The 15013-nt window shown below is 51.4% G+C and overlaps 1 protein-coding gene across 1 annotated transcript in view; it reads right to left on the bottom strand.

Annotated features, from left to right (window-relative positions):
* LOC113484652 (hydrocephalus-inducing protein homolog) overlaps positions 1-15013 on the bottom strand; it is a 159441-nt gene that overhangs the window by 10209 nt on the left and 134219 nt on the right. The window contains 18 exon segments of the mRNA XM_026857119.1: positions 497-644; positions 1030-1195; positions 1516-1654; positions 2333-2545; positions 3075-3321; positions 5295-5407; positions 6243-6403; positions 7607-7825; positions 8160-8302; positions 8869-9129; positions 9713-9821; positions 10337-10529; positions 11500-11651; positions 12238-12473; positions 12842-13046; positions 13703-13817; positions 14137-14375; positions 14645-14813. Of these exon segments, the coding sequence (XP_026712920.1) occupies positions 497-644; positions 1030-1195; positions 1516-1654; positions 2333-2545; positions 3075-3321; positions 5295-5407; positions 6243-6403; positions 7607-7825; positions 8160-8302; positions 8869-9129; positions 9713-9821; positions 10337-10529; positions 11500-11651; positions 12238-12473; positions 12842-13046; positions 13703-13817; positions 14137-14375; positions 14645-14813 (3228 nt within the window).

The raw sequence follows: 15013 nt of genomic DNA, 5'->3' as shown, positions 1-15013 counted from the left end.
TAAGAAAAGTTCATCTGCCTTCTGACAGGTGATCCTGCAAAACACAGCTAGTCTCCTAAGCCTGTTGCTGTCCCCCACTATGGGCTCAAACGCTGCCTGCAGTGCTGCTTCTGTGCTTTGCTGCTCTTGGCCCTGCAGCAACTGTGCGTGGTGGGCTTTGTCACTACAGAGAGAAGACCTTGCCCACTTAGAGCTGCTGGCTTGGGGGTCACAGGGGTAATGCCCCCAAACATGCTTTTGTCATCACAACTAGAAGATCCAAAGCCTGAATTTCTCCAGGAAAGGGGCCTAGAAGACTGGGGTAACCCCAGCACAGCCACTTTATGGAGAAACCTGCAGTTTTGTGGTGTCCCCATTGGGAAGGAATGAAACAAGGCAGATGGATGCTATTGCTGAGAGTCGCCTGGTGACTGCAGAGGGGAGAAAGCCTCAAAGCAAAAGGACAGTGCAGCATTTGGGATGCAGGAGAGGGAATCTGGCCTGTGAGCCCCGTTACCTTGAGAGAGGAGCGATGGAGCCTTCCAAGGGCTCTATTTTCATGGCAGCATTGCATCCCTCTGAGAAGAGAGAGCTTTCTCTGAAAGCAAAGCTGAAGGCTTCCTTCTCACTGTTGATTATAGTGATAGTCTGGTGTACCTCATGCCCTGGGGAGAGAACAAAGCAGCTGCTGAAAACCTATGGTTCCTCCGGCCACCAGAGCACTTCTGCCCACTGTGAGCCCAGAAGGCAATCTGTAGCAAGGAGCATTGCCTGCAGCATGGCACGCTCAGGATGCCAACATGGAAACATACTTCTGACCTCCTGGGCTCCCCTGCATCACCCCCAAAACCCCTCTTGGGAACAGCCCCAACCACATGCCATGTCCTGGACACACACCTTCCCCCCTTCCCCTTCCTCATACACTTGGGTGCCAGGAGCTGGATGATCCGCTCAAAAGTGCCGTTTCCATTTCCAGCTTCCTTGTTGGAGCCTGCTGAGCAACTGGAGAGGTCCACATCTGAGGGTGTAAGGTTTAACCACGGTGCTCACCAATTAACAGCGACTGGAAATTCAGGTGGGATCTGTCCAGAGTCACTAGCGGCTCAGTGGTGTTGCCCATCAAGAGGAATGGGACTGAAATGCTCTGCTCAGGGACTGTAAAGGCCCAGAATGATTCTGTGATGCCCAGGTGCCCAGGGATGAATTCAAACTTCATCTGTAGGAGAAAGAGGCAAATGAAGGAAAGTTGCTGCCCTTGGCAGGAGAAGGGGGTGCAGTCTATACCACCCAGGAACCTCCTCCTTAGGTTGCTGTGAGCTCAGAAATAGGCTGCTGTGCCACTTACAGCCCAAAAGCATGGCAGATGTGGGGTACAGGGTGAGAACAGGTTCATGTCAGTTTGTTTACAGTACATTCATAGGTTTCTTCATGGTCTTGGCAAGCTCACAGTGAGATGGGATGCCCAGTCAGTGTAGCCATAGCCGGTGTTAAACTGGCACACATGTGACTGGATCTACCTTAATCTTCTGCACCCACCTCTGCTTGCTTCCTTGGCTGGATGTGACCTCTCTCTGTGTGGCAGAAGAAAGCCACCTGTTCCAGTGGGGCTTCAGGGTCTTGGCAAGTCCACTGGAAGGAATATGTGGAACTGGTTGGGTTCATAACCATAAAGGTCCTGGGAACACAAAGCAAAATGGACTACTAAGGTGGTGCTGGGACATTAGTGACTCTGTCCTGAAGCAGACATCAGGCACTGCCCATCCTGAACACTATCTGGAAGGAGTTATTTGATCCAGGGGAACAAGATTGGGAGCACAAACATTTCATCTGCTTTATAACGGCCCTGTCTGTTTCCCAGGTGGCTACAGATTTAACAGCTATCGACAAAGAAATTCACAAGGATATAGCCAGACTCTTGTGTGCTAAAATGATAAGATCCAGCAAAAATGGTAAAATCAAGTCCAGTAAGACTCCTTTGGAAGATGGTACTCTTGGTTGTGGTTGCAGCCTTCACTGACCATGTCTGACTGGTATCTCAAAGGAGCACGAATGTCCCAAGGATGCTCTTCAAAGGGACAAAGGTTGTACTAGCCATATTGCACAAGCTGGGGCTACGTGGTCCTCCCAGACCGACCCATACCTTACTGAAGAGAGGGAAAAAGAGAACAAAAAATGGGCCAGTTGGTCTTCAGTGACCAGCTTGTTTCAGTCCCAAAACAGGTGGCCAAGGGTCAGCAGATCACAGACAAGGTACAGATGTGCCCTGAGGCTTGGAAGAGCAGCTGGAGAGGTCTCTGGTTAAGAAGGGTGACCAGGAGATGGTCAATAGGAGAAGCCATGCCCACGCACTTACCTGCTGTGCCTGCCACGCACTCCAATTGCCTCAAACTCAATCACTCTTGTGTCGAGATCTAACATTGGTCCCTTCAGTCCCTGCAACTCTGGGATGTGCCTTTTTGCAGTGATGTAGTCAGAGTCTTTCAGCTCAAAGTGGCAAAGTGGCATCAGGCTTCTCCCCTTCACAGCCACCTCTGGGCCCTTCTGATTTGGCCTCAGGTTAGGAATACTAGGAAGAAAGGGATCAATATTAACCAGACTAACATTTGCAGCCAGCCAGCTGCTTGTTTATCTCCTTGTGCAGCATGCAGTGTTGTACCCTCTCTCTGTGCAAGCACTGATCAGCAAATCAAACACAACTGCACTCCCCACCACAGAGGCAGTGGAGGTGAAATGGCAGAAACAGAGACCAACTGCAGCACACAGGTTTCTATGTAGATAAGGCGGCCATGCTTGTCTGATAAGAAAGCATAGCTAGGGACTAGCTGGCCCCTTGACAACCTTTCTGGGTATCTCATTCCAGATTTTGCATCTCTCCAGGAGCTTAGTATTTCATACAGTGTTGTGTCCCCATGTCTCCATACCTGCTTCTACCAAGACTGGATGATCATTTGTCTTTGCTCCTGTATGTTGGTTGCTTCTGCTGCCTCGCTGGGGCTGGCTGTCCCCAGGTCTGCACTCCCACCCACCCCAATCACAGGCAATACCACAACTACCCAGCAGCAGCACAAGCTGAAAAGTGCCTGGATGTTTCCTACCTGCAGAGCATACGGCTCTCAAAGTCCCCCACATACACCGGAGAGAACTTCATCTGGAAGAGCTGCTCCTGACCTGCAGGGATGGTGCCGCTGTGGGGCTCGACAGAGAATGGTGGGGTGGCACTGACGGTGTTCAGAGACGAGCTCAGGGAGGAAGAGACCTGCTCCAGAGCGTGGCCCAGCTGGCTCAAACAGCAGCTAGACTGGAGCTGCACAGAGGCACCAGAAGTGGAGGTGAGGAAATCCCCTGCAAGAAAGGAAGGGGTTATAGCACAACATCTTCTTTCAAGGAGAAAATCCTTTGTTCCCAGTAACTCTGCCTCCTGCTGCAGGTGGACAGAAGGGAGCTGGCATGCACTTGGAGCACCTCTGGCCAAAGGCTTGCAGCAGGACTCCCAGTGAAGCACAGGGAGAGTGCATGGTTCGCGTTTTGCTTCTGTGTAACTGCCCGCTGAATCGTAATCCCAGAAAGTCCTGGGGACAGGTGGAAGTGAGAACAGGCAGATGGAAGGTGAGAGGGCAGCAAATACCATGACAAGGCCCAGCAGAGACCCAGAGAGCTGCCTGGATTAAAACACGCCACTGAACATCACTCCTTAAAGATACTGAGATGACAGACAGGCAGCTACGTGTATGCAAATTCAATGGACCCAGGACTGAAGCCAACTGCTTCACTCCAGGCTATTAAACTCTCTCCAGCTCCAGGACTGGGGACATAGATGCAGACTTCTGCAGAATGGTTTCCGGCCAGCTTTCATTCCCAAACCATGTCCCAAAACTAACAGTAGAAATGTCTATGTACAGCCCCTGGATAAATCTCTGGGTGCCATTTCATGCCTCAGTGCAGCCAGCCTCAGCGCTCAGCATTAAGGATGTGTTCATTAAGGACAGTGTTAAGTCCTGCTCCCCTGTTGCCTGCAGAATTGCTTGTTACAGGTGGTGGAGAGAAGGCCTTGGGGAACAGCGCTGCGCTGACTTTTACACCCTTTCCCCCCTTCCTCTTTGTCGGGCTTTCATAACCAACAGCCCAGCAGGCCAGCTTCAGCACAAGTGTGCCCTGTGCTGGGGAAGAGCCAGCACCAGGACCCACAGGGGAGGGAGATCTGCACGGTCAGGGCATCGAGGACTTTGGCTGAGTTCTCCCATCTTGACCATGAGGCAAGCTGCCTGTGCTAGGAAACGCACAGATTGCCAGCTCTCCTCTCTCCTATTTCTGATGAGACCTCTTGGACACGCAGCCCTGTTTCCCGGTGGAACCACGCTGATCCCCAGCAGACGGTGTGCTCAGACATTGCCGCGTTACTGCGGGTTGGTGAGTCACGGCCCTGCCCTTGAGCTCCAATGGCTGCTGTGAGCAGGGGCTCTGCCCTCACAAACACTCCCCTGCCCGAGTTAGGAGGGTTAGTTTTCGACAGTGATGTCACATTTTCCCTGGATTGGGAAATTGCACACAGACAGAGACTGTAGGAGGCACTGGCCTGTCACCCCTACACAGCCTCTGAGAAACTGCTAGGCTTTGATGGAAAACAGGCCTTGGAAGATAGATAAGAAGCTGTTAAGTTGTGCCAAGGTGGCAGGGAAAAACAACGGACAGCTGCAACACTGAACTGTGGAAAAGTACTAAACTGTGAGAAGTTACCGTCCTGTGAACAGCGCCTGAGGGAGCAGGGGATTGGTCTGCACAGCCTGTGATAGAGTGGTCTAGTGCTGCTAGGAGGAAGGATTGATGGCTGTCTAATTGATGATTTGCTAATTATGCAGTAAGAGCTTTGGTGAGAGCATAAATATGTACTAATGTAATAATAAAGGGTCTTTCCTTTTGCACTTTAATGGAGAGTCCATACCTCAGTTGCCACAGTGACTGCAGGTCAGCTAACTCACTGTTACACCATCGTTTTTCCCCAGTCTCAGAGATTTCCCAAAGAGGTGCCCCAATGTCCCCCTTCCCAGTCCTGACCCAGCACATGGCTCTCGCCCAAGCCAGGCTCAGCTCCCGTGCAGAGCTCAAGTGTCACAGCACAAACAGGAGGCTCTGAAAGGTAGAGAGGGGGCAGGGAAAAAGTCTCCAGCTGCAGCTGGGAAGATGCTGATGAAAGTGGACAACTGCACAGGGACAAAAAAGCAATTCATGTTTTGGGGGGAAGCAGCATGGTCATGTCCCCCAAGCCCTCAGCTGCCAATCAAAATGCCCTGGACACCCCGAGCTGTCACAGTCCTTACCATCTAGACAGGGTGGGAGCAGTTCCCCAGCATGGCTCACTGCCTTTTCATCCTCCATGGCCACCATCCAGGTGTATTCCAGGGCCACATTCCCTGTATTGGACAGCTGGAAACTGAAAATCAGGGAGTTAAAAAAAAAAAAAAAAAGAAAAAGCCTAATAAATACAAAGTGAGAAGTCACTGTGTGGTGGGCTCCTGACAACCCTTTCTTTATGCTGAGTAGCCTCTTCTTTCCCAGACAACTCTGCCACATCTAGATTGCTGCCCTGGGCTGACCCAAAAGTATTTCCGAGTTTGGAATTTGCAGAGAAAGAGCAGACATGGTGCCCAGGAGACTTATTCTGGTCTTATGTCTCTGTTTCATGTTATTTTGACTGCAAACCCATCCTTGAGCAGATATGGACAGGCACTGTGCAATGGTAACAAAACCACGGCTGTTCTCAGCAGAAAGGCACAGCAGAATTGAACCTCTGCTGGCAAGCCTTGGTGTGATGGCAGCCACCATCTCCTGCTTGGCTTTTGTGTGCAGAGATATGGGCCCCAGCACCCAGTCACAACTTGGAAAGGATGAAACAATAAAGGATTTGTTTAAAGGGATGAACAACAGGTGAGACTGAATGTAAAGCCCTAGAAGGGACTCAGGTCCACATGTGGGAGATCTCCAGGCCCTGGGATGTGCCAGATTATATGTGGAAGCTGAAACCTCAGACTCAGCAGGCAGAAGCATCCCCCTCCAAGGCTGATCAGCCTGCTAGAAATCAGAAGAGATTTAATAAGTGGCTGAGCAATAAACATATCAGGGTAACCTTAGCTGGCACAGGACCATGAGTAGAAGGAAAAGCAGTGGCCACTGGTGAGCACAGCACAGCTCTGGGGAAGCAGACATGGGTCAGCCCTGGGCAAAGGCAGCCCCCACTCATGGGTCCCTGCCTGGCCTCTAGCACTCACGCGAACGTCCTTGTCTGGAAGAGCAAGGTCTCCTTGAACTCAATTGTGTCCATCTTCAGCTCGAACTCGGCATAGTCAACCACAGCACTGAGGTGAAGCTCCACCTCGCGGATGCTCTCCTCCAGGACAGTGTGAGCTGGTTCTGGGTCAGTCTCGATCACCTCCAAATAGGAGAGGGAAGAATCACTGACCAGAGTCCAGAAAGCCAGGCTGAGCAGGGAATCTTCTGGCCTCTAAAATCAGCCACATATAGGGGCTAGAAAGGACCATTCCCATTTACTTCCCTCGAAAGATGACCAAATTTGACCCTTCTGCTATAGTGTTTGTTTCTACCTACTGATCAAGGCAGTCACCACCATGACTGTGAATACACCCATGGAGACTATGACTGGGTATCAGCCCCTGCGTTTCAACCCTGTAGTGTGTCTGACCCTTTTCCTGACCCCCTATAGATCTAGCAGGCTTCCAAATCAGGATTGAGTTCCCTTGCTGGAGCTCTGTGGATGGAGAACCCCAAGACTGAACAAACTTAGAAAGCACCTTTTCCTTCTTGTCTCAGGAGAAAGTGCTTTCCAGATGTCACGTGCGGGGCAACAGCCACACTCGCGGTGGCTGTGGATGGAAATTTTGGAATGGGAGTGAACTCACTAGAAAAGTCTCTGACTGCTGATGCTCTGATGGGGAAGAAGTTCAGTTTACAGGTCTTAAAATGATTCAGAAACTAGAGAAGAACCATCATCCAAGATAAATATGTCTGGCAATGATAGTAAAAGCAAGAGTTTCTGGAGATGACACTTCTCTGGATCCTGCGTGACTGCCATACAGTACCTGGGCTGCTCCATAATGAGACATCCCACACCATAGAGAGACCACAACCAGAACCTCTGATACCAGTGTAGGCAGAGCTCAGAGCTCGCCCACAGCGTGCTGGTGGGCTAGCCCGCACACACAGAACAGCACTGGTGTTGCTCTCCACTTCAGAACAAGAGACAGAGCACAGTGGATTTAACTCCTTGTTGGTGAAAAGGTACTGAATCAGATGAAGAAATTTTAACACCATAAAATGATTCATCATAAAATGTGACCTCCCATTCAACACAGCTGCAACACTTCCACTTTTGGCAGAGACCAATAGTTTGCAAGTGGCTAAACGTCTCTTGTCAAAAAGACTTCCCCATCTTGTGCGGGTGTATCAGGCCACCGTGCATCCACCCCTCCCCTGAAATGCACTGCTGGTTAACCACACGGGTGGGTTAAATGTCAGGAGGTGGCAGCAGCTGCTTAGCCAGCAGAGATGGCGGCCTGCTGCTGTCAGCTGTTCTTCTTGTGGATGCTTGGTTAGCTTTTGCTATTGTGCTTCTTACCTTCTTCTTGACAGGCCACATGGCTGCCGGGCCCCGCGCGGCATCCACCCACTTGACAGTGCGCAGACAGTCGTCCCAGTCGGGAACCTGCTCCGGCGGCAGCTGCAGAGCGATCCGAGCCACCTTACACCTCACAGGGTGCTTTTGGAAGGCGACCGCGACGTCCGATCTCAGGGTGACTGTGATGTTCTTAGCACAGCCAGAATGGAGGTGTCCCACCTAGGCAGAACCAGAGAGCCAGAACAAACTAATCCCTGGGCAAGGGCAGGGCTGACAGCGGAGGGATGGATGTGCTGAGCAGCTGTGCCAGGAATTTGCATCTTACTGTGTATCTGTCTGAGGTTTGATGAAGAACAAACAAAAGATGCCACCTCCCGTAACATGGAGCCTTTTCTGTGGGGGTGACAGCCCTTCCCCAGCAAAGCCACGGATCACAGCTCTACATGGCTCCAAGCTGAGCTCTCACTGGTCCGTTGGGGACTCCCTGTGAGCTCCTGGGAACCCATCGGGCAGTGCTTGAGCACTGGGTAAAGGCAGAGCCATCCAAGCTCACCTGGGGGGAGAAGTGAAACGGGGCACCTGCCAGCCACTCAAACCGCATCGCCTCTGCCCTGCTGCGATTGGTGATCGTGAAGCTCATGGTGTAGGGGGTCCCGATGTGACAGTCCCCAAACTGGATGTGATCCACTCTGGCATCTGTTAAGAATGAGAGCAAGGGATCTAAGCGTGTGGTGAGGTCCATCTGACCCCCCATCCACAGACACGTTATGTCCAACTTCCTTGCTCCAAGCCTTCCTCCTCCTGGGAGATGCAGATGCTTCCCATCCTAGCACTTTCAGGGAAACACCCTGACACGTCCCTAAAGACGTGGCTGCAACTGTGCAGAGACACGCAGTACAGCCTGCACTGCCCCTGTGCACACAGCTGCCACACTCACAGACCACCAGCTCTGCCGGGTGACACCACGGGCCTGCTCATATAGAGGACACAGACTACCATGCACGGTCTTCATCTCCACAGTATCCCGTGGGCGAGCAGACCTCCCTTTAGAGATACTCATCTCTGACCCTTCCCTGCCAGCCTGCAAGCTTCTCCCTTGTCAGAGGATCTTCCCTTTGTTGTCAAGTGTGGCTGCTCTCCAGACTACAAAATGCAACAGGATCTGTCTGCTAAGGCTGGACCACACCTGCACCAGCACAAGGTGAGCAGAAATGTGGCTTTTCCTATTCCTTGCTCCATCTTGTCAGCCTCTCCTCTCTTACCCTCAATTATGTCTTCCTCCAGATAGCCCTCAGTGTTCTCCTCCTTGCTGTTTGCCATTAGTACATGGATGTTATCTAGCGTGAAGTCATCCTCATAGCCTTCACCCACCAGCTGAATGTTGGTTTCTTCGTAGGGATTGTCCACCACTGACAGGTGGATCCTCCCTTCCACACGTTGGGCCAGGGTGGGTTTGAAAACCACGTCAAACTCTGCTGATTCCCCGTGATGCAGGATCAGGGAAGCAGTGTGAGGCTTCCTCTCTGCACAGAATGGAAGTCAAGTCAGACACAAGTGATACAGCTGTAGAGAGGAAATATTCCATGGGGTGTAGGAGGAATAAGAGGTTGAAACCCAGCTGTCTCTAAGCACAGGTTCTCCCACCGATGGTTCCAGACCTTTCTCCTATGGTGTCAAGACTGACACCACTGTGCATATCACTGTCTTACCCTCAGGGTAACACCCAGCTCTCACTCAAACTGCACCCAGACAGCTCCTGCTATACATAAAGCTGAGTCAGAGGGTGGTTTTGGCTTCTGTTCGCTGGCTGTGGGCTCAAGGGCTGCCTCCGTTCAAGCTGGTAACTTCCCAAATGCAGCAAAGCCCTCAGACAGTCCACTGAAGTGGTGATAGTCCCCCATGACTCAACCCACCATGTTCAGAAGAACACAAAAACTTCCTACAACTTGTTAGGAGGAAACCCTACAAAGCGTCCACTTGAAATATAGGGGTACAGAGAGCGCCAGAAAGAAACTGTGTCTAACATCTAGCTGCTGCTTGGCCAAGGCCAGAGCAGGGCACACATCTTCCCAGTGACTGACCACACTTGATGGCTATTGAATTTACCTTCCCCAGAAGCGTCCTCCTCCATGCCTGCAGCTTGGTAGATGCAGTGTGTGGTGGACCTGGCTTTCAAGAAGAAAACTCCCCCTTCATCCAACAGGTCTATCATCAACTAAGAAAAGGGAATACAGAGCACAACCCCACTGGTGTGGGTACAGGATGGCATGTGGATTGACACCACACCGCTGCTGGTCCAGCATGGGGAACCCAGCACGCTTCCCTGCTTCAAACACAGCTCTTAGCACAAAGGTTAAGTAAAATCAGACAGGAAAAAAATGTTCAGAGGCACTGGAATATAATTATAAGCAAACAGGACAGAAAACTTAAAGTAAGGAGCAGAATTAAACTACAAGAGTGTTTAATTCAAATGTAGTAAAATGGGATCAAATACAATCTAATGTAACTAGGACATCACATGTGCCCAGGTGAGAAGAAAAACATGAGAAAGGAGATGGGGGAAAAGTACTCCACCAACTTTCTTGTGTTGTGTTTAACTGAAAAGGACAGATGAGTCAGAAAAAAACACATTTCCAAGAGGAACTCCCTTCCTGCAAAGTAGAAATCAGTCATTCTCCCATGTTTTCTGGAACCTTCCCAGACCAGAGCACCCCCTGAGCCAGTCCTCACCTGGACAGGTACGATGCCACCGTTATGAAGGACCAGGGGGAGGTTTTCTGAATCACCCAGCAATAGCTTCTTAAAGAGCAGCAGAGGGTTCCCGCTCTTATTGTGAAGGACTGGACGCACGACTGTCACCCGAGGCAGATTCCCATCCCCACTGATATTGAAGGTCAGGCTCTGGGCTTTAACTGCTGCAGGGCTGCAGGAGAGGCAGAAATCATTAGGGCTGGTACTAACCCATTCCCCACTCTGTAAGCAATGAAGCAAGTGCTGCCCACTGTGTTTTCCCTGGCTGGTGCTCCTGTACCCCATGACACAGCTCTCCCTCACCCCTCTCCTCCCAGTCCTATCAAGGCCATTCACAAGAGGAATCTGCTCTGAAGAACCAGAGCCTTCCAGAGTAACAGTTAAATATCATTTCACTTCATCGAATCATACAGCACAGCATGTAAATAATGAGGCAACAGATGAGATGTGGCAAATTTGCTGGCATTGGTGATGAGATACATATGCAAAAAGCACAAGCAGAGCATGGAAACAGTATAAAAGCAAGAAAGGAAAAATAAGTAACACCATCAGTAAAGATTATTTTCAAGGACACTAAAAAAGAAATTGCTTGTTATGGCAGAAAGCTGACTTATCTCATCCCAGTTCAGCAACTAAAGGGCTGGGGAAAAGCAGGTCAGAGCACCGGTACATGGGTCCCAGGACAGAGGAATTGGGTTCCTCTTTTATAAAGGGTCCAATTGCTCCTTTAACATCAATTATCTTAATATAGCCCCAGCAGTCTTATAGGATCATCTCATTTTAACATAAATAAGGAGGATATAATGCCTGCTGACTTGCTGGCACAGAAGCCACTTCATCTAATCCTCTGGCCTCGGAGAGCCCCAGCTCAGCTGTTGCACATCTCCATTTTTTTCTGATTCAGTAACTTCCAGTTTGCTACCTAATATTACACTGTCCTCACAGTTACTCCCACAGGCTAAACTAAGACTCTTACTTTTCTGCTCTGCTGTGTCTAGTAGTTACTGCTTCCTATAGGATCTAATGCTAAGCACCCTGCCTAGGCCTACTGAAAGCGTTAGGGTTAACGAGGGCCTTTGGTGCTCCCAGAGGAGAGGCAGCTATTAGAAAGGTCACCCCCAAGGTTTCCCAGGGTGAGTTACCTTGCCTGGGCATCAAGGGAAGCCTCAAAAGTGCACTGGTAGTTCTGCATTGTTTGCGGAGTGAAGGTCACCGTGGCAAAGGCGTGGGAGTGGCTGGGCACACACATCCAAACAGGATCCACCTTGAAAATGTCACTAATGTGGCTGTTAAGCTTGGGGGAACACACAGAGCGGTGTTAGGAGGAAACATCCTTCAATGTGATGCAGTCTTGTTCATCTGTGCATCGTGGGAACAGCCTCGACAGCGTGTCTTCTTCCCTGGGTGGGCTCCTTCCATCCCAGGGGGCGACTCTAAATTGGTGCTGACCTTGCACAGGGAGCTGCCATAAAGGCAATCTGGGCAGCCACCCCAGCACCCCTGGGAGGTGGGGGCTGCATGGAAAACCCTGCAAATAACCTAGAATTGGCCTCTAAAGAGAAGGAAAAGACCAGGGAGCATGAGCAAACAGGCTGCTTTGAGCCCTGGCACATCAGCCCAGTAAAAGTCCCCCTCTGAGTGTGCTTTCAAGAGATACTCAGGAGGGTTCAAGTCTCCCAACCAGAGCGGTGAGCCAAAACCTTGCTTGAGACATGCTGAATTCAACCCAACAGTCACCCCAGCACTGCTGCTCTCCCCTGCAGTTTGACCTGCACGGAGGTGGGCTAGTCCAGGCAGGAGGAAGCCAGGAATCTGTGGGACGAGGCAGGCTATCCCCCAGCCTTCAGAGAGCACCAGTCACCTCGCTCTCTTGACCTTACCTGCCCGCGGATGGGTTTGATGGAGAGGACCACATCACAGGGCACTTTGTCCACATTGCGGATCTTGAAGCGAGCTGTGGCCCGGTGCCCAACCAGAACATCAGTGAAGATAAATTTGTTCTCATCTGTGATGAACACACCCTTGTCTTGCACTGTCTGGAGGATGTGGCAGAGGTTGATGTTGCTGCAGATTCGATGCTCCTCAAAGATGGACTCTACATTGTCAACCACAAATGCTACAAGCAGACCAGAGGGAGGGCTGAGGATGGAGAAGCCTTCCTGCGGAATTTACCTGGACCCCGCTGGCCTCTCAGAAGCCTTGATAAGCTCTTTCTGGCCAGGTCACTGAAAAACCCAACCTTGGCTGAGGGGGTTGGCTGTGAGGATGGAACTCAGTCACCCTCAGTCTTAGAAGGCATCGCTTTCCTTTCACCCTTTCATGCATCCCTCCCAGACTCTCCCCACTGGCCAACTTGAAAAGGACTGGAACCTCTGAGGATTTTAAGATGGGACTTCAGGGTTGGGGTGCCTCTCTATCCAAGCAGGAAGTTTAGGTGCTGATCAGCAGCAGGTCTGGCCGTGAGAACCTGTGGACAGGGCGTACCTGGGAAGCAGGACTCGGCAAACAGCGTATAGGGGATGCCAAGGGGATTGTCCTTGGGGTCTCTGTCGCTGATATCGATGGACAGATGCTCCTTGCATGTCCCTGGTCCCTTTGCGTAGCAATCCACTGTGATCACCTGCTGGCCCCCAGGAGGAATGGAGCCAGAGCCAGGGTACACCGTGAACATGCCTAGCGTGAAGCGAGCCTGCAGAGAGTCCCAGGAGAGGCTGATGTCTATCAGCCCTGCCCTGAGCACCCCCTCAGCAAGGAATATGTCACTCCTTGGCCTTTAGCCAGGCCCAAGAAACTAGTCCCAGGGGAGGAGGAGATGACTCCATGGCCCAAAGGCAGCCCCAGAATGAGATGAACCAGCCAGGATGAGCTGTGGGCCTGTCCTGAGTAGCACAGAGAAAGGAGTTTGGGTGTTAAGGGTGAAGGTGGTAGCTGGGATCCTTCAACCTCCAGTGATAAAACAGGAGAGCAGAAATAACTGTGAGGAATGATGGGAGAGAGGGGACTGGGAAAGAGAAAAAGAAAGGTCATCTGATATCTATGGACTGGGAGTTCAGACAGGGATGTTCCACCCTTGTGGTATTCACAGACATATTTTGGCTGGCAGCTACCACACACAGAACCTGCTCCCCTCTCTCGACCCCGTAACTCCAGGTCTGAGACAGAGCACGGGACTGTCAGTGGGACTGAGCAGCTCCTGCCTCTGCCTGTGGTGGGGAGGTGACAGACCTCCATCACACGGACCGTGTCCCATCACCCCCCTGGGGGGTGATGAGACCCCAGCCTGGGCACAGCAGCATCCTCCACACCACCAGCAGCGGCATGCCTTAGGGAACAGGAGCCACCCACCTGCATAAAGGGGTTTGCATCCTTCTGCAGTGAGTGCTTGCTTTGCTCGACCGAGGGAGTCATTTTGTTTAAGTTCTCACTCTCATGGGAGCCGGCAGATTTCCTTCGATGTGCACTGAGAGGAGAAAGCAGAGAACATGGTGCTGAGCTCCACCTGCCTTTCTCTGGGGCCAAAGCTGGCCTTCCTCCCCATGGAGCAAAGCCCTCCCGCCCCCAGAGGGCTGCCTGCACCGCCTAGTGCTGTAGCTTATGGATAGATCAGCTTCATCCCCAGCTTTGTCCTGCACAGGGGGATACCGAGGCATTTTTCTGCTCCCTGTTCACAAGCCAGCGATGCAGATGGACAATAACCCAGGTGTCCTGGCTGCCTGTCACACACCAGCCATGCTGTGGTGTCTACTCAGGCAGGCAGGGTGGTGCAGGTTTTCTCTCACCTTTTCCTTGGCGACACAGCTGCATCCCGATCTGCTCTGTAGATGAGGAACTTGAAGTCAAGGACGCCTTTGTTCTCCATCATGAAGGTGCAGGTTTTTCTGCTGCCAGTCACCAGAGCACCAAAGTTGATGAATGAGGCAGGGTAAATGCTGTACTTGCTGAACACAGCTGTTGCTGACACCCTCACTGGGATGATGGCGATGGTTTCGCCTTCCTCACAGATGCTGGGCTCAATCACCTGCAACCAGAGGAGGGGTTGGTAAATACAGCAGACAGCCTCTCTGTCTCCTGACCCCATCCCTGGTCCTCAACAGCTCACTCTCCCTGTTTAAATGCCTCCTCCAGAGCCAGATTTTCAGCTCCACTTAGGAAATGTCACAAATGCTTTCTGAAAGACTTTGTTGTATATGTAAGAGAGACGATGCCCCAGCTAAACCCAGAAGGCACGTGTCCTGCTTACACTCCCAAGACATGGTGTGCTAGCACTGCCTGGCCCAGGCCGCTCACCTGGCAGTGCAGGATGGGTTTGTCCTTGATATCCATTTCCAGCTTGGGGTGGAAGAGCAGCTGGACCTGCACAAGGTGCTTGGAGACAGTCAGCACGCCCTTCTGTGGCTGGACAGTGAAGTGGGATGCCAAGTCAGGTATGTTGGTATCTGCAGTTTCCAGCTTGAAACTGGGGAGAAAGGGAAGGAACAGAGATCTCTGCAGTTAAAAGTCCACCAGCACAGCCGGGACTTTGCATAGGACCATAAAAAAGACAAAAGGGAAAGAGTCCAGCTGTGCTTGGGGAATCTCAGATCCTGACACAGAGCACAACCACCAGTGCTGCAAGCTAAACTCGACACTGAATTTTTTCACTCCCTTCTTTAGAGT

The sequence above is a fragment of the Athene cunicularia genome (assembly GCF_003259725.1).
Source record: "Athene cunicularia isolate RWA chromosome 11 unlocalized genomic scaffold, athCun1 chr11_part3, whole genome shotgun sequence".
NCBI classification, from domain to species: Eukaryota; Metazoa; Chordata; class Aves; order Strigiformes; family Strigidae; genus Athene; species Athene cunicularia.
Note: the sequence above shows the minus strand (reverse complement) of the source record. Positions and strands in the feature narration are given on the sequence as shown.